This window comes from Pelodiscus sinensis, chromosome 5 (assembly GCF_052426305.1).
Source record: "Pelodiscus sinensis isolate ZL-2025 chromosome 5, ASM5242630v1, whole genome shotgun sequence".
Classification (NCBI taxonomy): domain Eukaryota; kingdom Metazoa; phylum Chordata; order Testudines; family Trionychidae; genus Pelodiscus; species Pelodiscus sinensis.
The window spans coordinates 127893536-127921238 of record NC_143056.1 but is presented as its reverse complement, the minus strand read 5'-3'; the positions used below and the strand labels follow the sequence as shown (position 1 = coordinate 127921238).

The 27703-nt window shown below is 54.0% G+C and overlaps 2 protein-coding genes across 4 annotated transcripts; both read left to right on the top strand.

Moving 5' to 3' along the window:
* The first annotated feature begins 1002 nt into the window (after nucleotides 1–1002).
* LOC102462312 (glycine N-acyltransferase-like protein 3) lies at nucleotides 1003–11259 on the top strand. Of its 2 annotated transcripts, XM_006112959.5 has the most exons (6): nucleotides 1003–1157; nucleotides 1403–1531; nucleotides 3564–3671; nucleotides 7292–7415; nucleotides 7732–7852; nucleotides 8790–11259. In XM_006112959.5, the coding sequence occupies exons 2-6, from the start codon at nucleotides 1454–1456 to the stop codon at nucleotides 9244–9246; spliced, it is 888 nt and encodes a 295-aa protein (XP_006113021.1). In that variant the 5' UTR covers nucleotides 1003–1157; nucleotides 1403–1453; the 3' UTR covers nucleotides 9247–11259. The 2 variants fall into 2 exon arrangements, with proteins under 2 accessions (XP_006113021.1, XP_006113022.1); XM_006112960.5 differs by lacking the exon at nucleotides 1003–1157 and having other exon boundaries at nucleotides 1439–1531; nucleotides 7295–7415.
* A 5139-nt stretch (nucleotides 11260–16398) lies between these two features.
* On the top strand, nucleotides 16399–26371 carry LOC102462715 (glycine N-acyltransferase-like protein 3). 2 transcript variants are annotated; one of them, XM_075928542.2, is made up of 6 exons: nucleotides 16399–16546; nucleotides 18207–18342; nucleotides 21420–21527; nucleotides 22201–22321; nucleotides 22678–22798; nucleotides 25116–26371. In XM_075928542.2, exons 2-6 carry the CDS (start codon nucleotides 18265–18267, stop codon nucleotides 25567–25569), a joined length of 882 nt encoding a protein of 293 aa, XP_075784657.2. In that variant the 5' UTR covers nucleotides 16399–16546; nucleotides 18207–18264; the 3' UTR covers nucleotides 25570–26371. The 2 variants fall into 2 exon arrangements, with proteins under 2 accessions (XP_075784657.2, XP_075784658.2); XM_075928543.2 differs by lacking the exon at nucleotides 21420–21527.
* Nucleotides 26372–27703: the final 1332 nt, after the last annotated feature.

The following is a 27703-nucleotide window of genomic DNA, read 5'->3' as shown; positions in this document are numbered from 1 at the left end:
TGGTTGGCTTTGGGTAGGCACAAGCCCAGTGGATAACATGGAGGGGGCGGGTCTGTCCCGACAAGCACAGGCTGCCCCCACCTCACTCAACCCTTGTGTCTTCCAAAGTCCAAACCCAGCACCAATTCCTGCTGCTCACCCAGCGTAGCCAGCTGGCTCCATGTCAGCCTATCAGAGAGCTGGTAGCTCTGCCTCCCTCCACGGCTTCAGGCCTGAGGGTGGCATCACCAGCCCCTTCTCCCCTCCCCCGTGCTGAGGGTCACTAGTCCCAGAAGCCCCACCCAGTCAGGCTGCTATGTGTATGGAGTCCTGAGCCCCTGACTGGGCTATGCTGCCACACAGCTTACAGGGAACCCTGGAAACCGGCCTGCGTTTCTAACCTGAGTAGTACTTGTAATCCTGCTGGCCCCAGCACAGGAAGGCTCTAAGCCCAGAGACATGAGGGTTCAAACCTAGGCCACACTGTCCAAGCCACAATTCACCAGCCAAGCTATGGTCCCTTCCTTCCTTCAGCTCTTACTCTTTGATGCTGGATTCCAGCGAAGTAACACATGTGATGCTGGGTCACTGTGGATCCTGACTGCCTTGCTCCTCGTGGGTAACAAACCACGACACCCCATCCCCAAGGGATTCCAGCTCGTCATAGGCCAGACCCATTTGAAATCCCAGCCACAGCATGGGCAAAACAGTCAGAGAGGGTAGGGGACAAGGCTGGGGGAGACACAGACCAGAGGCCAGGATGCAGCCAGGGTGAAGGCTCAGAGACAGTTAGCAGAGCTGCTGTGCAAAAGCCCGGGGCCTGGACAATAGGGGATGTGGGTTGGGATGGAGGAGAAACAGCAAAGCTGGTTGCCTGTGCCTCACTCCTGGCCGTCCTCATGTTTCTTCAGAATTTTATTCCACTGGCTGTAAGAAATTGTCTTGCCCCCACCCCATTGAAGGAACCCAATGGTACCATGTGACTTCACACATACGTCCCTGGCTCCTGGACAGGCACAGACTCTGTTAATGGTTCATTAGCTCAAGTATAAGAGGCTGGAACAGCTCACGAGGGAAAGGACCAGATGCTGCCAGGCAGGGACCTCACTGCCCCATAGGCACCCTGTTCCCTCCTCCTCCCCAGGACTGCTTCTTACTCTGGCACAGAGGCTGCCCAGGTGAGTGGGAACTAATTGGGTAACCCTGGGCCTACACAGACCTCCTCCGGCATGGCTGGGGCCAAAGGCAGGGATTGTTATTGTAGGGCTCTGAGGAACATAGGAGCTGTACCCAGACTGGTGTATCATCATAGGTTTATTGTTGCGGGGATGAGAGGTTACAAACACCCTGCCTGCTTCTGGTTACTTGGGGGTGGGGGGATGGACGCACATAACGGATGGGATTCTCTCCTCCCCTCCTCCAGGTACCTCCCCACCACGCCCCCTGGAAGCTGCCAGGGCCCGTCCAACCAGAGATGCTGCTCCTGAACTGCTCCTCCAAGCTGCATCAACTGGAGGTGACACTGAGGAGACGCCTACCTGAGACATTGCAGGTGACATGGCTATGCCTAGCCCCACTGCCCATACCCCCAGGACAGGACTGAACACCCTCAAATGGGGCAGGAGCAGCAGAAAGCCCCCCACTCCTCCCCACACGCACACGCTCAGGAGATGGATTTGAGACCAAGAAGGGAGTGGTAGGTGCTTCTGTCCCATGTGGTGGATGAAGGGGGAGCATGATGAAGGGGGAGCATACCGCCCTCCCCTCCAGCACTGGCTCTTCTCCCAGCCACCAGCTCCTCCCTCACCCTCGTGTCTGCCAAAGTCCAAATCTAGCAACCATTCTGGCTGCTCACCCAGCATACCCGGTGGGACCGCCCCAGCCAATCACAGGGCAGTTGGCTCCATATCAGCCAATTACAGCACAGGCGGGCTCTGTGCCAGATACTCACTGCATGGACTGGCTTTGTGCCAGCCAATCAGAGAGCTGGGTCACTCTGGGGTCTTCTACGGGTCTGTGCTCATTACGTGACTCAAGTGTCGGGGGGAGGGGGGTCACCGCCCTCTTTGTTCTCCCCTCCCTCCATCCACCCCCACCTGCACTCGTGGTACAATTCAGGGGTCAGACCTCAAAACCAGGAGAGCAAAGGCAAGGTGGGGGGAAGGATGCCCCCCCCCAGCTCTATCCTCCATATGTCCTGCCCCATGTCTCCTGTTAACACTTACCCCTCCAAATCCTTGCACACTCTCTGCCCCGCACACTGATCCCTAGTGCACCCCCCCCCCACAAATCCCTTCTCTTTGCTGCTCCCCACATTCCCCTCCCCCCTTACTCTTTGTTCCCCAAAACCTGGGCAACTGGCTTTCCTGAGCTTGGCCCCCTGAAATTGTTGTGGGGCCGTGACCATCGACTAAGGGCAGCCTGTGGTGTTACAGGCAGTCCCCGGGTTACGTACAAGATAGGGACTGTAGGTTTGTTCTTAAGTTGAATCTGTATGTAAGTCGGAACTGGCGTCAGCCGCTGCTGAATCTGATCAGTTTCAACCGTGGCTGAATCTGGACGCCAGTTCTGACTTACATACAGATTCAACTTAAGAAACCCAGGCGTCCCCAAGTCAGCTGCTGCTGAAACTGATCAGCGGCTGATTCCAGGAAGCCTGGGGCAGAGCAACTCTGCCTCGGGCTTCCTGTAGTCAGCGCTGGTCAGTTTCAGCAGCGGCTGAGTTGGGGACGCCTGGGGCAGAGCAGCTGGGGTGCTGCTGGGTTGGTCCAGAGCGGCGCTGCGGGACCAACCCGGCAGCCCCCAGCTGCTCTACCCCAGGGGTAGGCAGGAAAAGCCTGGTCTGCTGGGGGGGCACTAGTTGTACCCCCCCCCCCCGCAGCAGACCAGGGAGACGGGGGTGGCGGGACTGCCCAAGTCCTCCACGGCTTTGCTCCGTCTCCCTGGTCTGCTGACCTGGGAGACGCGGAGCAAAGCCGCAGAGCACACGGGCAGCGGGACAGTCCAGGCATGCCTGGGCTGTCCCGCTGCGGGCGTGCTCCAAGGTTTTGCTCCCCGTCTCCCTGCAGGAGAGGGACAGGATCCTAATGAGGAGGGGGACAGGAGCAAAGCCTCCCAGGCGGCGGGGGTCCCGCCGCCTGGGCGGCTTTGCTCCCGGTCTGCTGGGGGGGGGGTCCAGCGGCTTTGCTGGACCCCCCCCAGCAGACCAGGGAGACCGGGAGAAGCTGCTAAAGGGGCTGACATGAGAAGGTGGCCCTTTTGAAGGTGGCAGAAAACTTCCAATGAGCAGAAGATCATAATAAAGGCCCCCCCCATAAATATCGGGAGTAGGGCTAGATTAAGACATGCTGAGGCCATAAACTATGGCAAGTTTAAGAGGCCCCATAGCATTACCAAAAAATGAAATTTAGTTTAGTTTTGTTTTTTAATTTAGAGGCCCCTCATAATCTAAGGCCCTAACCTGTAGTTTACTTATCTTGTGCATAAATCTAGCACTGATCCGCAGGCTCCTGATAGGGGTGAGAGCTGGAATTGCTGCTGCACCCCTGCCTCTGACCCACCCAACTCCTTCTTGTCTCTGGCAGGTCTACGGTGCTGTCAGGACCATAAATCGCGGGAACCCGGTCGCACAAGAGGTGCTGGTGGATTCATGGCCAGACTTCAAAGCCATCCTCACCGGGCCACGCAAAGAGGTGCCACCCCACAGCCCCCCGTGCTGCGCCTGGGGGGGCCTGGCTCTCTCGGGTGCTGGCGAGTGACATTTTCTTCCCATCATGTGGCGACGAGGCTGAGGCAGGGATTAGGATCTTTCCCATCCAGAGCCGTGGTTTTCAATGTTTTCGAGTTCAGGACCCATTTGTAACTCTTTATGGCCTATCAGGACTCAGTCAATTGTCTGGGGTGGAGGCCTTGGGAGGTTTCTGTCAGATTTTGCCTCCCCCCCACACAGGAGATTTGGTCCTGCCCTGCATTCGCCCCACAATGGCAGCTCCAGCGCTGTGAGGCTGGCGGGCAACCTGTTGACAAGGGGATAAAGGCGCCAGTTGCCCTGGGGCCCCGCAGTACAAAAGGGCCCAGCTCTCCTGCAGCAGTAGCCGGAGGCCTGGGCCTTTTAAATCACTGTGGGAGCACAGTATGGCCCGCTCCTGGTAACACTGAGGGCTGCCTGGGAGAGGCTAGCTCAGGGGCAGGCAAGATCAGGTCCATGGGCTGAATCTGGCCTGCCAAGCCTTTTGATTTGGCCAGGAAGCAGTGCCACTAGCACTGGTACAGGGAGGGAGGAAAAGGTTTCACGGGGCTCCTCCTGCCCCCCAGCATAATCTCTCAACTCCCGTTGGCCAGAAACTAGCCAATGGAAGCTGAGAGATTTTGCTGGGAGCAGGGGGAGCATGGAAAGTTTCTCCCTACTCCTCCCCACAGCACAGAGAGTCACAGGCACAGCCAGCCAGCCAGCTCTGGGGCTGCTGGGGGGACGGGGGGAGCCTTTCTGAGAGCGCTGCTGGTCTGGAAATGCTTAGGGAAGTGCCTCCCAGCCAGAGTCTGTATTTGGCACCCCATTCCCCCTCTCAACTACCTCCTGCACCCCCTCCTACATCTTTCCCCAGGCCAGAATCCTCTCCTGCACCCCGATCTCCTGCCCTAGGTTACCACCCAAACCCTCTGCACCCTCTTCCCTCAGGTCACAACTCCCCTCCCCCCCGACCCTGCATCCCTGCGATGGGGTGAGGTCACAGAAGACCCCTTGCGGGTGCCTCCTGGAGTGCAGACATGACCACTGCCGCTCACCTTCCTGCACCCTGGGGCTTTTCACTGCGTGATCCTGCGGAGCCAGCTCCGTTGGTCTCCCCCAGCGGAGGTCCTGAGCTGAGATCGCTGCCCCCTCCCCCCTAGGGTTGCCAGGTGTCTGGTTTTGAACCAGACACTCCGGTATTTGAGCTTTCTGTCCGGGAAACAAATTGAGAAAATACTGGACATATAAATGTCCAGTATTTTCTAATTAAGTACGTTTTATTATTATCATCAGTATCAGTACGTAGGTGCATACTGCCTGGCTGGTAAACATGCTCACATTGCGTGAGCATGTCTACCAGCCAGGCAAAACGCAACTACGCAGTAGAGAGGAAGAGGGTGGGGGCAGGGCTGGGGCAGGATGGAGTCCCCAGGGCCGGACTTGCCTGTGCGCCCTGCCGGGACCGTGCATGGGATGGGCAGCATCCAGACCAACCCCACTCTCCACCAGCCAGTTCCCCCCCCCCCCCCGCTAGCCCTGCTCCCCCGACCCCCTCCCAGCCAGCCCCGCTCCCCCCAGCCAGCCCTGTTTCCTGCTGGCCAGTTCTTCCCCACTCTTCCCCCAATCTCCCCTGGCCAGCCCCACTCCCCCTGACCTCCTCCTGGCCATCTCCCCCCCCCCCCCATCTGAGATCAAGTGTGTCTGGTATTTGTTTGAAATCATCTGGTAACCCTACTCCCCCTGACCCCCGAGAAGCAGAACAGACACTGAACCTCTCCAGGTCCAAGAAGGGTGCAATTTTGGGCCCAGCTTCCTGGGATACCACTCCCCAAATGGGACCAACCCCCCCCCCCCAATGAATTACCTAGGTAAGCTTTAGCAATGAAAGGGGGAATGTGGACACTGGTTGCCCCTCCAGGTAACAATTATTTACACTGGGTTTGATAGAAAATAAAAGTGATTTTATTAAGTACAAGCAGTAGGATTTAAGTGGTAATAAGTGAGACCAGGCAGAGCAAAGTAGGTTACAAATCAAAAGAAACAAAACCGCTTGGCTAATTCTCCACTGAAAACCTCAGTACAAACTTTTCAAACTCACCCTAAAACCTCTTTTCCAGCTGCCCCTCCAAACCAGGGTTGTCTCCAGCCCAGCCAAAAGACCCAGGCCCCTGTTCTTTTTTAAAGAATTGAGGCCACTCCCTACCAACCACTGCTCAGACTTAAGGACAAAAGAGATTGTTAAAAGTTGCTCATCAAGACATTGAGAGTAACACCCTCCATGTCTCTTATTCACACATTTAAAACCCACAAAGTATTCCCCACGCCATGGCTGCGTCTAGACTGGCATGATTTTCCACAAATGCTTTTAACGGAAAAGTTTTTCCGTTAAAAGCATTTGCAGAAAAGAGTGTCTAGATTGGCACGGACGCTCTTCCGCAAAAGCACTTTTTGCAGAAAAGCGTCCATGCCAATCTAGACGCGGTTTTGCGCAAGAAAGCCCCGATCACCATTTTTGCGATCAGGGCTTTTTTGCACAGAACAATACTGCGTTGTCTACACTGGCCCTCTTGCGCAAAAGCATTTGCGCAAGAGGGCTTTTGCCCGAACTGGAGCAGCGTAGTATTTCCACAAGAACACTGACAATCTTATATGAGATCGTCCGTGTTCTTGCGGAAATTCAAGCGGCCAGTCCAGACGCAGCCCCATATGTCTAACTTTACACACACACATGATACATACATCAAAGTAAGATAAACAGAACTAGAGCATGACATGAAGATCGATGGGTTACATGAAATAATTAGCTCAAAGCACCTTTGAGTTATGCATATTCAAGTCCATAATTCCATTTCATAAAGCATGGCGGGGGTCTGTCACAATCCCTTTCTGCATCCCATCCCCAAGCCAGAATCCTGTCCTGCTCCCATATTCCTTACCAGACCCTGCAGCCCAATCCCTTGTCCCAGGTCATAACTCCTCCATCCCGGACCCCACACCCTCTCCGCTGAAAAGCACGGCCCTTGACCACTTATCAAAATCTTGGAGTGGCCCCTCATCAAAAAGTATTCCCCCCCACTGCATTAGCCCCAGCCCTGCCCCTTCTGCCTTAAACCCCGCCCCTTCCAAGCAGTATGGGGTCAGGACCTCCCCACATTGACCAGGGGCCTGATGAGTCTGCCAGGCCCACTACTGGCTGTATTGGCTCTTCATTCTGGCCATTGCAAACTCCGGAGCTGCAGCACTGCATGGATTTGGTCCCACCCCCATCATGACCTGACACCGTGCCTCTCACTCAGAGTTGATCTGCCCAGACTGCCATCACTACGGCCGCCGAGCTAGCCAAACCTGAGTGGTGCTGGGACTCCCGACCTTGCAGTGCCTGGAGTAGGAAGGCAAGTCCATCCAGTGCCATGGGACAGCAGATGGCAGCTGACCCTTTGAAACATTCTGGCAACTCATTCTTGGGTCTCAGCTCACAGGCTGAGAAACCCTGCGCAGAGGAACCCCAGGGTGAAAGACAGGCTGGGTCCGGGGGTCGGGGATCAGTCTCGGAAGTTCCCACTTGGCTCCATGTCTCCCTAGCAGGTGGCATTGGACAGCTCTGACTTCTACACCAGCATGTATGCAGGATACTACCGGGACCTGGGTGCCTACCGGGAGCTGCTGAGCAGGGCTGTCAACTGGGATCACGCCTTCTGTATCCATGGTAATGTGGAGTCCACAGCACTGGGGAGAACTCCCAGCAATTGAGTATCTGTCCTATCAGGGCTAAACACCCGGATCTCACCCTACAGTACCAGCCCCAAACTCCTCCGCTCCCCCTAGGTTGCAAGGATGCTCTCAGGAGCCCTATGGGGCAGCCCCTTGCCAGAGCTGGGCTGCGGTCTGGTGAGTTTGGAAGCTCAAACTCCTGCCCCACCTGGCCCCTGTACCAGGCTGGGCTCCCCACATACATGGGCCCTTTTCTCATCACCCTTCACTCCCTGTCCCCATGGCTCACAGCCCATGGCTGCCTCCTGCAGGGCTCCGTGACGGGCTGTACGAAGCCTCCAGGGACATTGCCAAGGACAAGGGGGTCAAGCTGGAAGTGTTCCGCTATTTCGCTTACTTCCACCCGGATCCCAGCTCCATACCCGAGATCCGGTCAGTGTCTGCCTGCGCCGCAGGGCCCCACGGTGGAGGGGAGTGGTGGAGCAGGGAGCAGCTTGAGAGGCGGGGCCACTGGCCAATATGATGCTGGGATGTCCAGTCTCTGGCTGGCTGTTGTGCACAATCCCTGTGGGGTTGGTAGTGAACCCAGCCTCAGCCCAGGAACTGCAGGGGAGGGAGAGCCCTGTTCAGCTGCTGCCCAGGAGCCCGAGCTCTCCCCAGAAACCCAGAACCAAATGGCATCTGTGCCACCAGTGGGGCCCCACACGCAGCCCCTAGGGAAGGGCAATCCTGCCATTAGCCATCAGCCTGGCAGGGTTTGGGCAGCAAGGGGCTGAGCCCCCCCCCCCCATCCCTGCACCATGTTCCACCTGGCACAGGGGACATTAGGCAGAGCTGCCCCAGTGCAGGTTAATGAGGAATGGTCTCCATGTCCCATTCCCCACCCTGCAGAGCCAGCCAATTCCCCCTCTACTTGGTGTTAGCATGTCACTCTCCTGAGTCCCTGGAGTTTGGCTGGAACTTTTACGGAAATTCCCCCTGCCTTGAAAGGCCTCCCCACTCTGATTGGCTGCTCTTCCCTGTAAGTCCTCTGAGAGAGGCAGCCAATCAGAGTTGCTATAGTCAGATATTTTCCTCCCTTCTGCACCTAATGGGGGCCAGAAGGACCCCAGCAGGTGCAGAAGGGAAGCTGGGAACAGAGTTGGCAGGCCCCTGGATGTAGAGAGAACTGATGAGGCAGAATGAATTGCTGGGCAGGAGATCCGCCCTGGGAGTGTTGGCAACACTGATTGTCACACCCAGGGGTCAGGGGTGTTCAGCGACCCAGGAAGACCCACAATCGCAGCATCTTTTTAAAATATCCCTATTGAGGCCTGACTCCTGGGCCCTAAAACTTGGAGTTTGGTCCTGCTGCTCTCTGCCCCACCAGGCTGGATCCGAACATGAGGCTCTCAACCCTGGATGTCTCCCACCTCGACGTGATGAACGAGAACTGGCCCTATGGGGGGAACAAGTACAGCAGGAGGTTCATGGACAGCCTGATCCGCCACTTCCCGAACTTCTGCCTCCTAGACTCTGCTGGCCAGCTGGTCAGCTGGAGTATTTCAGACACGTATGGAGCCATGGGTCGTAGCGTCACTGTGCCCCAGCACCGGGGGCGCGGTTACAACGGGGTGCTGAATAATGTATTAGCCAAGCGGCTCCATGCACTAGGCTATCCCAGCTACGGCCACGTGGCCGTGGACAACTACACCATGCAAAGGCTGCAAGAGCGGCAAGGCTTCCACCGCCAGCCCAACTTGTGCCACTTCATCCTCCACAACGCAGCGCTGTACAGAACCCCCACGCTAACCCCCAAGCCAGGACCAGCCACAACCCCCGCGTGAGTCCCCAGCCTAGCCATTAAGGGGCTCAGGGAAACCCAGGGCAGGGGGTGGAAGAACCTGGGGACCAGTATTACACCCAGTGGAACCAGTAACATCTCCCAGCTACAGCCCCACGGGGGATCTGCTACTCTTCTGAGGTTCGTAACCTGCCCTCCTTGGTAGAAGCTACCCCCCCAGCCCATACACACAGCACCCCATCCCACTTCCCCTGCATTGCCCCACCCCACTTCCTCTGCCAGACACCCCAGCCACAGCTCAATGATCTTCCATCCAATCAAGCTAAGTATTCACCTGCATTTGCTCTGCTTCTCCTCCCTTGCATTCCCTGGGGTAGCCTGCTCCCCATATTACATCTAACTATTCTCCAGATGTATCAGCCTCTGTGAGACATCTCCGATCTCCCTCTATACTCCCCCATCACATCTCTGCCTGGGGCAGCCTGCACTCATCAGATCTATCCTGATCCCCTAGATGATACAGATACCACAGTTTTAAACAGGGTGGGAAGGGGCCGTGCAAAATTGGTCTCCAGTAAGTAACATCTCCTTGAGAGGGGTGTGCTGGGCCTCAAGGTCAAGTCTGTCTCAGTAACTCAAGGGTTAAATATGACCCGGGGATGCTCATCATCCTCAAACCAAACTTCACTGTCCCCCAGGACTCCTTACCTGAGGTTACACCCAAAAGCAATCCAGACCTGTTCAATTCAGCACCAATCAGCCAAGGCACCCACATTCCCTTAACTCCACGCACTGTCATTGGCTGATAGTAGGAACCATTTCATGCTTTGTGATCCCAGCTGCAATTAAACTGATTGCTACAGACACCTTTGAGCAGTGTTTCTTAAACCTTTTAAGACCACGAAACACCAAACATTTTTTTTATTTTTGAGTAATACCAAGGATTTTGAACTCTGTTGTTCTCCGTGGCACACCTCTGACTGCCGGAACACAGTTTAAGAAACACTGTCTTTGAGTGTTTCACGGCCTTGCTTCCTGGCACGGCTGGGACCATGTGCATGATGGGAGTGGCAGAATCACAGCTAGGGCCACACAAGTTTCCTGTTTTTCAAATGAAATTTTCCCTGAAAAGGGGCTGTATGTTCCCAGAAAGTGTTGGCTTTGTGTGTAACCTCTGAAGGGCTAAAAGCCAAAGGGATCTGGGTGCGCAACCTGGTCTGGGGACTGGTGTCTGCAGCAACAACTGTCGGGTCAAATATCCAGGGCTTCCTTTTGAAAACTAACCAAGAGCACTGGTTGGAGCCACCCCACCATATTTCTCATGTAAGCAGGTCTGAAGGAATGTGCCCTTTACAGTCAGCTGGAAATGGGGAGAGACCCTGGGTGTGCCTATATAAGCACAATTTGCTCCTGCTTTGCTTAGGTTTGTTGAATATTCAGCTGATGGAGCCACAATTTGCTCATTGTAATCAAGTTGGCTGGTGTTGGGTCACAAATTATATTAAAACTAATTGCAGTGTGTGTGATTATGGTGGGAATATAGAAAAGAAAGACTGCTTAACCTGGTTTAAAGGAGAGAGATACTCTCAGTATAAAGAATGAGACGCTGGGTGTGTGAATGTAAAACACAGCTTACTCCTGTTGACATAAGAACAGCCATACTGGGTCAGACCAAAGGTCCATCTAGCCCGGTGTCTTGTCTGCTGACAATGGAGATGCCCCAAAGAGAGTGAACAAGAAACAGGTAATCATCAGGTGATCCCTTCCCTGTCATCCATTTCCAGCCGCTGACAAACAGAGGCGAGGGACACCATTCCTACCCATTCTGGCTAATAAGTATTGAAAGACCTAACCTCCATGAATTTATCTAGTTCTTTTTTGAACTCTGTTAAAGTCCTGGTCTTCATTACATCCTCTGGCAAGGAGTTCCACAGGTTGACTGTGCACTGTGTGAAGAAAAACTTCCTTTTGTTTGTTTTAAACCTGCTACCTATTCATTTCATTTGGTGATCCCTTAGTTCTAATGTTATGGGAACAAGTAAATAATTTTTCTTTATTCACTTTCTCCATATCTGTCATGATTTTATAGACCTCTCTCATATCTCCCCTTAGTCACCTCCTTTCTCATCTGAAAAGTCCCAGTCTTTTTAATCTCTCTTCATATGGCACCCATTCCAAACCCCTAATCATTTTGTTGCCCTTTTTTGAACCTTTTCCAATGCCAATATATCGGTTGTAAATCCACTGCCTCCAGTGAAACTACACCAGAGGGTAAAATTGGCCTTGTAGATTTTATTCTTTTTCTAAACTGCTGCAAAAAGATCTATGGGATTACCTTGTTCCAGAAAGCCTCAGCATCATACAGCTAGTTATTGTTTGTCCCTGCATGCTAGTGTAACAAAAACTAAAATGAAAAGAGAAATAAAATGCTACACCAGAAAGCATAAAGTGGCAAATAATTTGCCACTCTCTCCCCTCCCCGTTTGCTAGTACACCTGATTCCTGTCCTGTCGTATTCCCTGCTTTTCCCAGTTGGGAGCCCCTGTCCAGCTTTTGTGAGCCTGACTGTAGACCTCTTGCAGTCTCAAGATAAAAAGATACTTTCTGAGAAATGGCCTGAGATCTGTAAACTCCTTTAACTTTTGCCCATCTGTTGGGCAGTGCAATCTCTCCATAATGCTTCAGCCACTGACATACAGGATTCAAATCTGTTGGGCTCGTAAGAGTCTGAGGGGTCTAGGAGTCATGTGGCTTGGCTGGACATCTGGGGGAGCGGGACAACTAGAGAGAGAGGGATATTTGGGGGAGAGGAGGCAGTGAGGACAAGGGTGACGGGTGGGGGCTGGGGAAGGAGTTGGAGCCAACCAGGGGAGATGGGAGGTGAATGTGGGTTTTAGTGGGGGCTACAGAGGCAGTGAGGATGTGGGAGAGGCCGCAGGGGCCAAGGCACTAACATTCAAGTACTCCCAGGCACTGTTTTCTCCAAAGCCGGCTTTGAGCGGGAGCAAGGTGAGCAAGCTTAGTGGGAAGCACCAGGTGGGAGTCTGAATTTATTTCTAAACTTTCAGACCTTAATAACAGAACCAACTGATTCCTGATTAAAAATTGGTCTCACGTGTCAGTCTTTTCGTTTGCGAATGTGTTCATTGGGCCCTGGGATTGGATTATGCTTTCTACTAGCTTCCCAAAGACGTTGGTTAAAGGAGAGCCTGTGTTAAAACTGATTGGATTTAATAATGTTCTCATTATTAGCTCTGCACAATGGCAAAAAGACAAGTGAGTTTGGAAGCTTTCCTGCAACGAAAGCTCACTCGCCAATGCCAAGGACAGCAGTAACTGGGCCTGGCTTTTCTGGAGGTCACAATTCTGTATATAGCAGCAGTGAGTGTTACCATGATACTGTGCAGGGTTTGGGCTGTGTTAGGGTTACATTTATTATTCACAAGGCAGATTGTGGCCCTTTATTCTGAGGTCGCGATGAGTGCACAACAAAACTGCAGGATGCATATGAATCTTTTATAAAAAGATTTTCAAGTGTCAGAAGCAGCAACGTACAAGTTGGCCCTAATGCTAGCCAAATAGTAGGACAACTTTCTTAAGACGCTTAATGTACGTACAAAGCATGCACAGTTTCCTTCGTGTGTAGCCAGGCCCTCCAACGGAGGGCCAAAAGGGGGCAAATGCCCTGGGGCCCAAAGCTCCCAGCCACCCCTGCTACTGTAGCAGCAGCGTCTGGAGTCCCGAGTCCCTTTGAATTGCCACCAGAGTGCTGTTGTGCACAGCTCTGACGCCTGGGAGGGGGGAGTGTGCCGTACTCTGGATGGCACTACGGACTGACTGCCCTCAGCCCTGCTCCTTTCACCCAAGGCGCCACCCCTTCTGACGCCTGACGCCCCTCCACACACACCGTGCCCCAAGGTCTGCAGTAGCTGTCCGCCCAACTGGGCGTCGCTCTATTTCATAGTAGTCTGTATCTGCTAGTGCACAGTATTGTAAAACAAGACAGCAAAAGTAGCACTAGAAACCAACACTCCTTTGGTACCTGCCTTGAACCCTGCTGCATAACACTATGACCTTTTAATTGTGCCCCCTCACTATCCACAGTTACAGCGGAGTAGGGCAACCTATTCGTGCAGCCATGGGAGAGAGGAGAGTCACTTCAGCAGTGGTACTAAACATGCTCAGTACAAGCCAAGCAGCAAATGGTGGTTGGGGGGGAGGGGGATTGACCCACCTACCCACCCACCACCTCTTGCCAGAAACTACTTGAAAACCCTAGTTTTTTTGGCAGATAACTTAGCAATTAGCTGACAAGAGCCCTGCAATGCCTATATAAAAGAAATACAATTAATAAATATTAGACCTGCTCAGCTCTAATACTAACATTCTGACATCTTATGGCGAGTCACTTAAAGGACACTGCTTAGCCTTAAAATTGTAATATATATTCTTACTTTGTTACTAACTCTGTGGCGAGAGAGAGAGTCTGTCAGGACGCCTGGGCTCTTACTATTTCAGGGGTGGGGGGAGGAAGAAAAAGAGAGAAGCAATTGATGGACCTCCTTGAATTTATTTTGTTCTTATTGAAACCCTGTTATAGTTTGAGCCTTTCTACCATCCCCTAGCAAAAAGTTCCACAGGTTGATGGTGACAAAATTATTTCTTTTGTTTGTTTTAAAGTTGCTGCCTATAAAAGTCATTGGGTGAGCTTCTTGTGTTATGTTAATAAAGGAGTAAATAACATTTTCTTATTCAATTTTTCCCAACCATTCATGATTTTCTAGACATCTAACATACATAGCCCCCAACTTTAGTCATTTATTTTCCAAGCTGCAAAGTCCTGATCCCTTTAGTCTCTCCTCCTGTGGAAGCTCTCTTACCTGTAATCATTTGTTGCCTTTTTTCTGTTCTTTTTCCAAATCCAGTATTTTTTTTAAGATAGGGCAACCAGATCTGCATGCAATATTTAAGATGTGGACATGCCATGACTATAGAGGCAATGAGATTTTCTGTCTTATCTATTTCTTTCCCGATATTCTATTAGCTTTTTAGAGTTGCTCCATGTTCAGTGGCAATGTTTTCAGGGAACTATTCACAAAAAAAGAGATCTTTGAATCATTGAGTGGTAACAGCTAATTTAGACCCCATCATTTTGTGTATATAGTTGGGATTATATTTTTCCATGTGCATTACTTGGCATTTATCAAAATTGAATTCCACCTGCTGCTGTGTTGCCCAATTGCTCCATTTTGTGAGATCCCTTTGTAACACTTTGCAGTCAGTTTTGGACTAAACTATTGAGTAAGTTTATATCATCTGCAATTTTTGCCACTTCGCTGTTTACCTCTTTTTCAGTCATTTATGAACAAGTTGAACAGCACTGGTCCCAATGTAGATGACTATTTTTCCCCCCCTATCTTTTAAATCAGCAGTTGCTAACCATTTCCAAATAGGAACCCATTTTGCCAATTAAGGAAGACTAGGCAACTCAAGGCAATTCAAAAAATGTGAATGGCTCTTAAGGAATTCTCTCCACTCCACTGGAGCCAAGGGTGCGGGGGGCAGCAATGTCCCAGGACGCCCACTACACACCCACGCACATTCCGCCAGGGCACTGCACTGAACAGGGGCTCCCGAGGCTGGCCTGGCAGATGGACACTAAGGGCTGGTCAACAGGACAGAGTTACTGAGCCAGTGAAAATCCCCCCTCCGGAAGGACGTGGTTACGCTGAGCTAAGCCCCGTGCAGATAGCGCTAGGAGGGCAGAACTGGGGCTCCAGCATTTTCAGTGTAGACACGGCCCCAGCCTGCTCCACCCACAGCTGATCAGCTGCCCCCCCCCCCCCCCAGTCTTGCCACCCTCCGGTGCACGATGCCTCCATCTCCTACGACACTGACATTTACCTCTCCCATGTGCTCACCTGCCTCCTGACAGTCCCTTGCCAGACCCACTGCCCCAATAGTGACACAATGTGCACAACTCACAATGAGGCAACCTGGGTCTTACAGGCTACCCTGGCACCTTTCCTTTGATCCCACACAGCAGGAAATGGGCTTTACTCTGCTGAGGGGAACAGCCCCTGAAACCACCACGTCTCACACCCAGCTCTGCCGAGCTGCTCTAGCAAACCCCTCCCCCATTCTGTACAGCCACACCTAACACACTCAGGGCAGCTGGAACCCAGGGCTCTGGGCAGGGGAAGAGTTCAGGCCAATGGGCTAGCACCTGGTCTCCTCACTGTTTGGACCTGACAGTTTTGCTGGGCTCCATGTTTGGGAAGGGCCCCTGGAATTTCTGAGCAGCATTAAAGCCGCAGTTTGCCCGTCACTTAGCGCTGGCCGCCAGGCAGACGAGGGAGCAGGAGACATGGATGCAGCAACATTGCAGCTTTGAACCAAGAGACAGAGTGAGAGGGAGGCGACCGTGTCTGTGAGCCCCCCCCCCCCCTCGATTCAGCATCCCAGGAACTCACACCAGGATGCGGAGACAAGCCAAGATGGATCCCAGAGAGCTGGGTATTGCAGCAGCTGAGGCTGCCAGCATGGTCCCGGCCTTCAGCTTGTCCTTGCCTGACCAGCCTGAGGACTCTTTGAGCCTGGACTCCAGCTGAATCACACAGGTGAAGGTGAATGAGGGCAGATACTGGTTGCATTGCTCCTGGCAGGGAACAAGCTGTGACAGCCCCATCCAAAGAGATTCCATCTTTGGGTAGGTGGAAACCTGCCCAGCCCACACCCCATGGCTGCTACCCAGTGCAACTAGCTACCCTTGTGAGATCCTGGCCACAGCAGGGGGAAAATAGGCACCGCGCATCCCAGGGAACACATGCCTTGGGACGGGGCTGGGAAGGTCACAGAGCAGAGGCAAGGTCAACGCCAGAGGGCTCAGCTTGGCTCCCAGCCCATCCCTGAGTCAAAACAATAGAGACACCAAGAGTGAGGCAGGACCTGCCATGTGGGAGCCCAGGGCTGGAACAGCCGGGGATGTGGGTCAGGATTGAAGGGCACTGGCTGAGCTGGTCGCCTGCGCCCCACTCCTGCCTGTGCTCATGTTTCCTCAACATTCTTCTCCACCGGCCCAAGGAAATCATCTCATGCCCTTTGCCCATGGAAGGAGCCTGACCCTGCCTTGCTATGGCAGGGACATGACTGGCCCAGCTGCCAGCCAGGCACAGACTCTGTTAATGGTTCATTTGCTCAGGGATAAGAGGCTGGAACAGCCCCCAAGAGACCAGCAGAGACAGAACCAGCTGCTGTACAGCAGGGGCCTCACTGCCCCACCAGCTCTCTGTCCCTCCAACTTCTTTGGGGCTGCACCTTATCCCAGCACAGAGACTGCTCAGGTGAGTGGGAGCTAATGGGGCCACCCGAGGCCTGCACAGACCTGCCCTGGCATGTCAGGAGCAACAGCGAGCCAGACAGGATGTAATATTGTAGGGTCTCTGGTGGGCAGGTGTGACAGGGCAGATGGTACGGCCGTGCTGCCTCGCATTAAAGTCAACAATGGGCTAGGGGAAGGTCCGGGCAGTAGCAGGCCAGCAGGGGAAGGGAATGCCACGGGGAGGTGCAGGCCGCGGTCATCCAGAATCTCCGGAGGAGCTGGGCCGGGTGCACGGAGGCGGGGCCGGCAGGGGATGCCGGAGTGTGGCCCGTTCAAAAGGGCCGGGAGCACAAGAAGGAAGGGGGGACCAAGAAGGGAGAGGTCGTCCTTCCACCACCCATCAGGAGGCAAGCAGGGGTAAGCTTATCCCCACGCTGGGGAGTTTGAGACCCCGACCGGGAAGAAGCAGCCATGGGCAGGGCCGCGGTCCCCGTGAGTGGAGGGTTTAGGGATTCTAGCCCCCTCCACTGGGCAGGGACAAGTATCCCTGCTGTAGGGCCCTGGGCTGGGGCTTGGAGTGAGAGAGGGCCCGAGCCCCCTTCCTGGGTCGGAGGAACCGACCAATCCAGAGCGCTAAGATATAAAGCGGAGCAAGGAAAAAGACAGCTCGGGGAGCCATAAACGTTAAGTGGCACCTCCCCTTTCTCCCCCAAACATGTGGGGGGGGGCGGGTTCTTCTTTGGATAATCTGGTTACAGCAGGGCACTGCACCCAGACTGGAGTGTTATTGCAGGGTCTTGACTCTCACGAAAACAGCTTAACAAAATTGTGAAGAGAAAAAAGTGTGAAGATTTTTTTGCCTCTTAGAAGAGAAATTTAACTCACTCGAGGGCCTGACCCATTGCTGTTTGTGTCTGGGGACATCCAAGTGACACCCAAGTGACACTTCTGCAAACTTCTCATGAAAAGTGATTTTTAAAGTGAAAATTGAAGTCAAGTGACAGGAAAAGCTACCCTGAGAATATAGCCATTGGTGCCTGGATGTGAACACCACCTGTGCACACTAGGGTCGACGGAGCCATGTAGATTTGTTGTTTTGGCAAAGTCAAATGAAGCTGCGATTTAAATGATCGCGGCTTCATTTACATTTACATGGCTGCCGCGCTGAGCCGACAAACAGCTGATCGGGTGTTTGTCGGCTCAGCGCGCTAGTCTGGACGCTCCCCTGCCGACATCAAAGCTCTTTGTCGGCAGCCCCGGTAAACCTCGTCCCATGAGGAATAATGGGGCTGCCGACAAAGGGCTTTGATGTCGGCAGGGGAGCGTCCAGACTAGCGCGCTGAGCCGACAAACACCCGATCAGCTGTTTGTCAGCTCAGCGCGGCAGCCATGTAAATGTAAATGAAGCCGCGATCATTTAAATCGCGGCTTCATTTGACTTTGCCTATCTGTCTAATCTACATGGCTCTGACGACAGAGGTATGTAGTCTAGACACAGCCTGGGTTTGTTATTGTAGGGCCTCATGATCACAGGGGCTGCAGCCAGACTGGTTTGTTATTGTACAGTCATCTCATAGGGTTTGCTATTTTGGCAGGGCTGGGAGGCTGCAGACACTCTGCATTTCTCCAGGGAGGCGGGGACAATGAGGATCGTAGGGAACTGATGGGTCTCTACCCCACAGGGCGTACCCTGCTCTGTGATTGCTGGAAGCTGCCGAGGGCCCATTCCCACCACTGGAGATGCTGATCCTGAGCTGCTCCTCCAAGCTTCGGCTGCTGGAGGGGACACTAAGGAGGGGCCTGCCTGAGACACTGCTGGTGACTGGACCTGTCTTTCACCCCCATGTGCCACTTCCTGAGACAGGGATGGGAGTGGGGAAGAAAGTTCTCTCCCCAGGGATGGGGTGGGGATTGGCTGCCTGTGCACATGTAACCCTTCTGCCAGTAGCAGCTGGAAGCCAGAAGGCCCAGTTCAGTATCTGGGGGGGGGGGTCCTTCAGCAATGTGATCAATTGGCTCAAGCCCCCACCCAGCAAACTGGGAAAATTTCAACCTACCCATTGGGAGCCTTTAAAGGCAATTCTTCCCCTCTCGCAAGCACTTTGTTGGAGATAGAAACAGTCTATTAACAGTAATCTAGCATTAATCTACAGAAACGCACAAAACAAAATAAACCCGTAAGCAAGACACCACCCCAGAGTCCACTGGGTAGAGTCTTTTGCTTCAGGATGTTTAGTCCAACCCCAACTCACACAGTGTGCTCCCCCCTCCCTTCAAATCCCTCACTCACGGCTCCGTCCACTCAGGGCAGACCCAGAGTCCACAGGTACATCTCCATGATGTCTCCCCTTGTTGAGCATGTGGCAATGTCGGCCACTTGCTGCCCCTGTCTGCCACCTGCCACTGCTCCCTCCAGCCACTGGCCACCTGCTGGCTGCTCCCACCAGCCGCTCCTGCCAGCCACCTCCTGCCGACAACTCCTGCCAGCCTTGTGATGGATTTGGCTCTGGGCCAAACCTAGAGATTTCAGCTTCTCAATGATTTCAGCTCCTCAATGATTTCAGCTCTTGGCCCAAAGCACAGACCAGCCAAAAAATTCCAGCATCCACTGGAATACATTTTAAAATAACAAAGAGACCCCTTATGGAGTCTGTTCTAGTTCTATCATTACAATGGAGGATGGGGGAGGAGAAACTGGTTGAAGCATTCACAGCTCTCACCTGGAGAACATGCAGCCGGCTGGTTCAGAGTTCTGCCCTCCCCCCAGTTGACTTAACTGAGTTTTGGCAGAGGAAGCCTTGTCCATTTAAGATTCTGTGCACTGACAGATTCTCTCTCCTCTGAACTCAGTTAAACACAGCCTGACTTTTCTGCATTCCCCCAATAACTACACACATTGGTGGTCATCTCTTACAATTTGTGCATTTAAAGTTAACACAGTTGTGACCCCAAACCATCCAAATTGGTTACAATGGGCAAAACACCATTCTAACTGTTGAATACCTAGCAGGCCTAAGCAAACTGAGTGAACACAACCACAGCCAGGATTCCTTTCCCATTCCAGTCATCTGTATGGAACCACTGATTCTGACTCTGCTTACAGACAGCACCTTCCCCCCATGTTCTGGCTGCTCTCTTGGCCACCCCATCCCCACCCACATCTCCTGTCTCCCATACTCTAAACCCAGCATCAATTCCTACTGCTCACCCTGCACAGCTAGGGGGACCACACCCCAGCCAATCACAGGGAAGGTTGGCTTCATACCAATCAATTACAGCACAGGCAGACTGTGAGCCAGTCACTGCACAGCCAGGCTCTGTGCCAGACAATCAGAGAGCTGGGTTGCTCTGGTTCCCTCCATTTCTCCATATGGTCACATGGCTCAAGTGAGAGAGGGAGGTCACAGTGCATTTGTCTCCATTACACACACACACACACACACACTCACTCAGGATCTCCCCTGCAATACAAGCCCATCAGCCACAAAGCAGGGTCCAACACAAAAATTGGGAGAGTAAATCCAGGGTGGTTAGAAGTAGGCCTGGCCTATGTCCATCAATCTCCTTTCCTCCTCTCTGTCCTTCAGCGCAACCTCTAGTGCCTGCCACATCCTCTCCATACCCAGCCTCTACACTTTTCTCCTTGCTGCTAACTTACATTCCCCAGACCACCTCATCTGTAGCTCACAGAGCTTTGGGCAGCCATCTTCCCTGGCCTTGGACCCCGAAGGGCCAGCATCTATTCCGATCTAATTCCACGGCCCATCGGGGACATCAGTTGGCGGCTCCTTCACAGAGCCGTGAGCACGGGCTTGTACTCGGCGCGTTTCACCCCCATCCCGGACACCTGCCCCTCTTGCGGCGTGAGGGAGAACCTGGCGCACACTTATCTCAAATACGCCAGGTTGCAGCCCCTATTCCGGCTCCTCCAGAACCTCTTATTGAGGTTCTGGCTGAACTTTTCTCCTCACCTTTTCCTGTACGCACACCCTATCCATGGCCCCACAAAGTTGCAAAACCTCCTCGTCAATCTACTCCTGGCCCTAGCAAAGGCCGCCATCTACAACACCAGGAGTAAGATGTTGGACGGGGGGGTTCTCTGCGACCTTGTGGCCTATTTCCGTTCCTCCCTTGTGTCACGAATCCAGGCAGAGTTCCTCTGGGCAGCATCCACTGGCTCCATCGACAGCTTTGAGGAGCAGTGGGCACCGTCCGGGGTTCTCTGCTCGGTGTCCCCATCCAGTTCCTTAGTTATAAACCTTTAGCCCGCACTCCTTGCCCCTTTCGTCATTATTTGTCCCCAGTAATTAATTGAACACGGGTCCAGTCGTCCCTCCCGCAAGGCCCTGGCCTTGGTCCACTGAATCCATTGTGAGGTGGTAACCAGTGTTCCCTCTAATCTTTTCCATCCAAGTGCAGATTTTTTCATCTATGTGTGGATTAATTGATGTGCATTATGCCATGTACAAATGTGCACCACCAGGAGAAACAAAAAACCTAGCTGTGGGCACTCTGATAATCAGCAGGGCAGCATTTGAAGTGCTTGAGAGGCCTCACAGGTGCACAGCTAACAGGGGACACTGGCAGGAGACCATCGTGACCAAGAGAAACCCGTGGTGTCAGACCCAGGGGCAGGAATGGGGAGGTGGAGGTCATTTTACAGAAGGCCTAAAATCTCCCCTAACGTGCAAGGGATCCCGAGATGCCGAAACCCCTCAGTAAACATTGGGAGGCTTCAGACAAAGCTGGAACTGCTGCCCCTCCCCCCAGCTCTGATCCCCAAGACCGCCATGTGCTGGTGGTGCTCAGTCCTGCCAGAGGGCAGAGGCCTGGACTTACTGGCCTCTTGCAAGGCCTTCCAGTTGTAGGATCCTAGGACTCTCTGTCTCTGGCAGGTCCACGGTGCTGTGATGAACATAAACCGTGGGAACCCGGCTGGACAGGAGGTGCTGGTGGATTCGTGGCCTGAGTTCAAAGTCGTCCTCACTCGACCTCGCAGAGAGGTGCCAACTCACAGCCACCGTGCTGCACCTGGGGGAACGGCATGTGCAATGGGACCCAGAGCATTTCCTCTCTAGGGGCCCTATAGGGACTGGGACTTGGGCCCTTCTTTGGCCCCACAGGGGAGAGGCTGGCTTGGGGACAGGGACATACAGCCCTTCACCTCTAAGGCTATGTCTAGACTGCAGGCTTCTTTCGAAAGAGGCTCTTTCAAAAGCATCTTTCGAAAGAGCCTCTTTCGAAAGATCGCGTCTAGACTGCAGGCGGATCTTTCGAAAGAGCAATCCGCTTTTTCGAAAGAGAGCACCCAGCGAGTCTGGATGCTCTCTTTCGAAGACGGCCTCTTTACATTGAAGAACGCCTTCTTTCGAAAGAGGAACTTTCGAAAGAAGGCGTTCTTCCTCGTGAAATGAGGTTTACCGCCATCGAAAGAAAAGCCGCGTTCTTTCGAAATAATTTCGAAAGAACGCGGCTTGAGTCTGGACGCAGGGGAAGTTTTTTCGGGAAAAGGCTACTTTTCCCAAAAAAAACCCTGAGTCTGGACATGGCCTAAGAGACTCAGAGTAGGGGTCAAGTTTGTACAGTGGGTCATCAGTGGGAGCATTTGCACAAGGGGGCAGGCAGATCCATCATTCTATTGGAAGTTCCCCACTTGGCTCCATGTCTCTCCGGCAGGTGGCATCGGATGACTCTGATTTCTGCACCAACACGTATGCAGTGCACTACCGGGACCTGGGCGCCTGCCGGGCCCTGCTGGGCAGCGCCATCAACTGGGACCAGGCCTTCCGCATCCACGGTAATGTGGGGTACACACCACTGGGGAGAGCCCCCCAGCAACTGAGTATCTGTGCTGTCCAGGCCACCTCCCAGGATCTTGCCCTCCCCGAACCTCTCAGCTCCCCCACAATTCCAAGGATGTTCCCAAGAGCAGTATGGGGGGCTGGCGTACATGGGGCATCCCCTTGCCAGATATGGGCTCAGATTGGTTCAGCTGACCACATCCCCGTCCCTGAGGCAAGTGGGTTTGGAAGCTCAGACTTCTGCCCCTCCTGCCCTCTGTGCCAGGCTGGGCTCCCCACATTTACGGGCCCTTTTCTCACCACCCTTCATTCCCTGACCCCACGGTACATGGTCCATCGCTGCCCCCTGCAGGATTTCGTGACGGGCTCTATGAGGCCTCCAGGGACATTGCAGAGACCAAAGGGGCCAAGCTGGACGTGCTCCGCTACTTCACCTACCTCCACTCGGATCCCAGCTCCTTGCCCGAGATCCGGTCAGTGTCTGCCTGCGCCGCAGGGCCCACACTGGTGGGGCGGGGGAGGAGGAAGAGTGGCGGAGCAGAAAACAGTCCGAGCGGCCGGGGCATTGGCCAGCAGGGCACTGGGATGCCCAGGCTCTGTTTGGCTGCTCTCCATGCAGGGCCTGGAGCACTGGGGTCCTGTTGCCACCAGCAGAATCCCAGTGGGACTGGCGCTGAGCCCAGCCTCCCTCAGGGACCCCGCAGAGACAGGGGAGTGTGGCCATGGGCTGGCACTACCCATGGATGGGGAGATCCCTTCGGTGCCTGCACAGGAACTCTAATCTCTACCAGGAGACCCAGATCCAAATGGCTTCTGTGCCACCGGTGGGGCCCTGCCTGTGGCCCCAGGCACCCCTGCAATCAGTTACTGGCTCTGGTGGGGTTTGGACACTGAGTGGCCAACCTCCGCCCATTCCTGCACCACGTCTCACCTGGGCCAGGATAGAGAGGAGCCTGCCCTGCCCACAGCCTGTTCAGAACTTGGCTTTTCACCCTAGACACAGAAACTGTGTCTAGACTGGCCAGTTTATCCGGAAAATCAGCCGCTTTTCCGGAAAAACTTGCCAGCTGTCTACAGTGGCCACTTGAATTTCCACAAAAGCACTGACTTCCTACTGTAAGAAATCAGTGCTTCTTGCGGAAATACTATGCTGCTCCCATTTGGGCAAAAGTCCCTTTTGCGCAAAGCTTTTGCACAAAATGTCCAGTGTAGACAGCTCAGATTTGTTTTCCGCAAAAAAGCCCCGATTGTGAAAATGGTGATCGGGGCTTTTTTTAGGAAAAGCGCGTCTAGATTGGCACAGACGCCCTTCCGCAAAAAGTGCATTTGCAGAAAAGCGTCTGTGTCAATCTAGACTCTCTGTTCTGAAAATGCTTTTAACGGAAAACTTTTCCGTTAAAAGCATTTCCGGAAAATCATGCCAATCTAGATGCAGCCAGAGAGGGGGTGGTACCTGGGCGGGTGATTTGGGGAGTGGGGAGGTATCTACCAAGAGAAGGAAGTGCTCCGTTCTAACAAGAAGGGACATTGGGCAGTGGTGCTACCATGTGGCTAAGAGGGGAAAGGCCCCGTCCATGTCCCATTTCTCCCACCCCCGCCGCCTGGGCCAACAAATCTCCCTGTGCTGGGGTCAGATCAGAACTAACCCCTTGTGCAGTGTGGGTACCTTGCTGGTTGCTAGGCTTGGGTTGTGAGTGACCTCCACTGGCTGCTGGCTGCAGCACGGCCCAGCAGGGCAGGGGATGAGTCATTATGCAAGGGGGCTTCAAACCTGTCTGACGAGTTCTTCCCCTGGGAAGAAGGGAAGGGGAGCCCTGGCTGGGAGTGAATGGGATAGTTTCTGTCTGGGAGCATGGAGGAGACAGCCTAGGGAAAGGGGCTGGAATTTAGGGGCCCAGTCTCCCCCATCTCAAGGGGGGCTGAGGCATCCTAGGCCTGCCCTGGAACCAGATTACATCTGTGCTGTATCCTGGAGAAGCAATAAACTCCCTCTTTCTACTGGCTGGTGGAGTCTCTCCGTGCCATTACGGGGGTGCAGGAGATGGGAAAACCCCAACGCGTTGTCACACCCCTCATGGGGAGAAATGCCCTGCAATTTCCATCCCTGTCAAGAGGCAGCTCCTCACCTCAGCATTTCACTCTCTCATTAACTCCTCTGGAGTCCCATAAGCCTGGCCAGGTCTGGAGCCTGGATTACAAAGACCATCATAGGAATTGCCCCCACCTGGGCTTGGGGGTGGGGCAGTCCAGTGTGACTGGCTGCCTCTCCCACACAGTATCTTGGGGAAGAGCAAGCCAATCAAAGCTGCTGTAGTAAGAAGTCCCTGTCCCTCCTCTTCCAGCAATAATGTAACAGCAGAAATTGCTCAACATCTCAGGGAAGTTCTGCTCCCTCCTTCCCTTCCCCTGCTGTGAGCAATGGGACAGCAAGGTGTGCCTGCTCCCCTTATCCCAGGAACAACTAGGAAGGGCAGAGGGGAACCCACAGGAGCCCCCAAGGGCAGGGCGGGGAGGAAGAACCGAGGAGGTGCCAAGGGGAGGCTGAGGGTGCCTGTGAAGGGGCAGAATGATTTGCTGGGGAGGAAATGGGAGGGGACTATCACCATAGTAAATCATAGAGCCCTGGCAGGGTTGGGGACAGGGGAGATCAGCTCTCAAGGGAGACCAGCAATCCAGTGTCATTTTAAAAAACAAACAAAAAACTTGTGATGTTCGGGCCAGTCGTCATCCTGGGGTCTCATTCCCCATCACTGATCCTTTGGGCTCTGTCCTGTTGCTCTGCCCCCCTAGGCTGGACCCGGCTCTGAGGCTCTCGCCCCTGGATGTCTCCCATGTCGACCTGCTGAATGAGACGTGGCTCTTTGGGGGGAATGAGAGGAGCAGGAAGTACCTGGCCAGCCTCATCCGCCACTTCCCCAGTGCCTGCCTCCTGGATGCCACCGGCCGCCCTGTCAGCTGGACAGCTTCAGATGCATTTGGTGCCATGGGGCCCGCCTACACTCTGCCACAGCACCGGAGGTGTGGCTATAGTATGGTGCTGACTAACTTGATGGCCAAGCAGCTCCATGCTCTAGGCTTCCCCAGTTACGGCAACGTGCGGGTGGAGAACTTCGAACCACAGAAGATGTTGGAGCGACAGGGCTTCCAGCGCCAGCCAAACTTGTGCTACTTCATCCTCCACAACACAGCACTGAACACAGACCCCACGCTAACCCCCAGGCCAGCAGGCGAGTCACCAGCCTAGCGGCCCAGAGCAGCTCACAAGGGAAGGGCAGACAAGTCTGGGAATCATTGGTAGGACAAGTGGAACCACTAACATCTCCCACCTCCAGCCACACAGGCCTTGCCCCTCCCCAGGTTTGCAGGATCTGTCCAACTCTGAGCCCCATAACCTTCCCTTCTTGGCAGACTCTGCTCTCCCACCCCATACACAAAGCATCTGCTCTGCTTCTTCTCCCCTGCTTTCCTTGAGGGAGCTTCTTGTGTGTATTGCCTCCATCAGCAATGTGTCATCCTCTCCGCAAACTGCCAGAGACCTCACCCCAATCTCCCTCTCACCCCGTCCCTCTCCACCTTCCGTCACATCTCTGCTCACGGCAGCCTGCTCTTCTCAGATCTTCCCCCCCCTCCTGGACGGGACAAAAACAGTAGCTGTAAACAGGGTGGCAGGAGCTGCTCAATTGGCCTCCTTGAGCAGTGAGTTCTGGCCATAATGCTTCTAACAGGGGATCCAAATGGTTGTTCCTCATGGCTACAAGCCAGCCCGAGAGTGCTCCCTTATCAAGGTTTCCCTCAAGGGACAGCCTGTCTCAGTAACTCAAGGGTTAAACTCCTTAAACCAAACTTACTGATCATCTGCAAACCAAACTTCACAATCCCCAAGAACTCCTGGCCTGAGGTTACACCCCAAAGCAACCCAGAGTTGTTAGATTCAGCACCACCGAGATGAGGTGCCCAAATTCCCTTAACCCCACCAGTCATTGGCTGATAGCAGGAACCATTTCATGCTTTGTCATCCCAGCTGCAATTAAACCAATTGTTGCAGAGACCTTTGAGTGTTTCCTGGAATTACTAACGAGCACAGCTGGGACCACGTGGGCAAGGGGAGCACCAGAATCACAGCTAGGACCACACAGCCCCTTTTCAGGGAAAAGTTATTGTTTGCTCCCAGAAAGTGTTGGCTTTGTTTGCAAGCACTGAAGGGCTGAAAGCCACAGTAGTCTGGGCTTGTGATCTGGTCAGGGGCTTGGTGTCTGCAGCAGGAAATGTCAGGTCAAATATTCAGGCTTCCTTTTGAAGGGCATCCAAGGGGACCAGTTGGAGCTGCCCCACCTCATTTCTAGAATCACTAAACAGCTCCACTGGGGGCACTGAAGAGTAGGGTTACCAGGTAGGTTTAGAAAAAATACCGGACACACTTGATGGCGGGGGGGGGAGAGACTGGCCGGAAAGGGGGAGGGGGCAGCATGGCCGGCCAGGGGAGATGGGGGGCAGGGTTGGGGGCAGCGCAGCTGGTCAGGGGAGATGGGGAGGAGAACCCACCAGCAGGAAGCAGGGGTGGCTGGGAGGGAGTCGAGGGCAGCGGAGCAGTTCAGGGGAAGGGGGGGCGGGACTGACTCAGTCACATGCAGATCCTGGGGCACTGTCAGTCCTGTGCATGGTCTTGAGAAATGCAAGTGAGTCTGGCTGCGGCTCCACCACACTCTCAGGAGCAGGGACATGGCTTCTCCTCCTCCCCAAGGCATCAGATGTAGCCAGGCTCCCAGCCACTCCCCCGCCCGGCTTCTGTCCAGCACCCAGCCAGAAATCCAGGAAATACTGGACATTGCACATGTCCAGTATTTTCTGGAATTTTTTTTTTATTACCAGACACAGGCCCCAAAAACTGGACTGGCTGGTAAAATATCAGACACCTGGCAACTCTATGAAAAGCAAACACTTCCCAGCTCCCAAGCTCGTTGGGTCTTTGATGCCTCACTCAGGCCCAGGGAATGGGGAGAAGCTGCCGTGCCATAGGGGGAAAAGGCTCCATGTCCCATTCCCCACCTCCTGAGCTCACCAGTTCCTCCCTCCCCTTGGCGCTACCCTGCCCCTCTCCGCTCTCAGGCTGGACTCTGCCATGAGGCTCTCGTTCTTGGACATCTCCCACGCTGACCTGCTGAATGTCACGTGGCCCTTCAGGGCGGGACCGAGCAGAGCCGGCAATACCCGGCCAACCTGGTCCTCCACTTCCCCAGCTTCCGCCTCCTGAACACCAGTAGCCATTCCATGGAGCGTCTTGGGCCACTTTGGTGCCATGGTTCACGGCGACACCCTGCCCCAGCGCCGTGGCCGTGGCTACATGCAGGTGGTCAGCACCATGACAGCCAAGACGCCGC

Coding starts and splice junctions, on each gene's coding strand:
- LOC102462312 (XM_006112959.5), top strand. CDS start 1,454: ATGCTGCTCCTGAACTGCTCCTCCAAGCTGCATCAACTGGAGGTGACA. Junction 7,416..7,731: donor TCACGCCTTCTGTATCCATG/GTAATGTGGAGT, acceptor TGCCTCCTGCAG/GGCTCCGTGACGGGCTGTAC. Junction 7,853..8,789: donor AGCTCCATACCCGAGATCCG/GTCAGTGTCTGC, acceptor CTGCCCCACCAG/GCTGGATCCGAACATGAGGC.
- LOC102462715 (XM_075928542.2), top strand. CDS start 18,265: ATGCTGATCCTGAGCTGCTCCTCCAAGCTTCGGCTGCTGGAGGGGACA. Junction 18,343..21,419: donor GCCTGCCTGAGACACTGCTG/GTGACTGGACCT, acceptor TGTCTCTGGCAG/GTCCACGGTGCTGTGATGAA. Junction 22,799..25,115: donor AGCTCCTTGCCCGAGATCCG/GTCAGTGTCTGC, acceptor CTGCCCCCCTAG/GCTGGACCCGGCTCTGAGGC.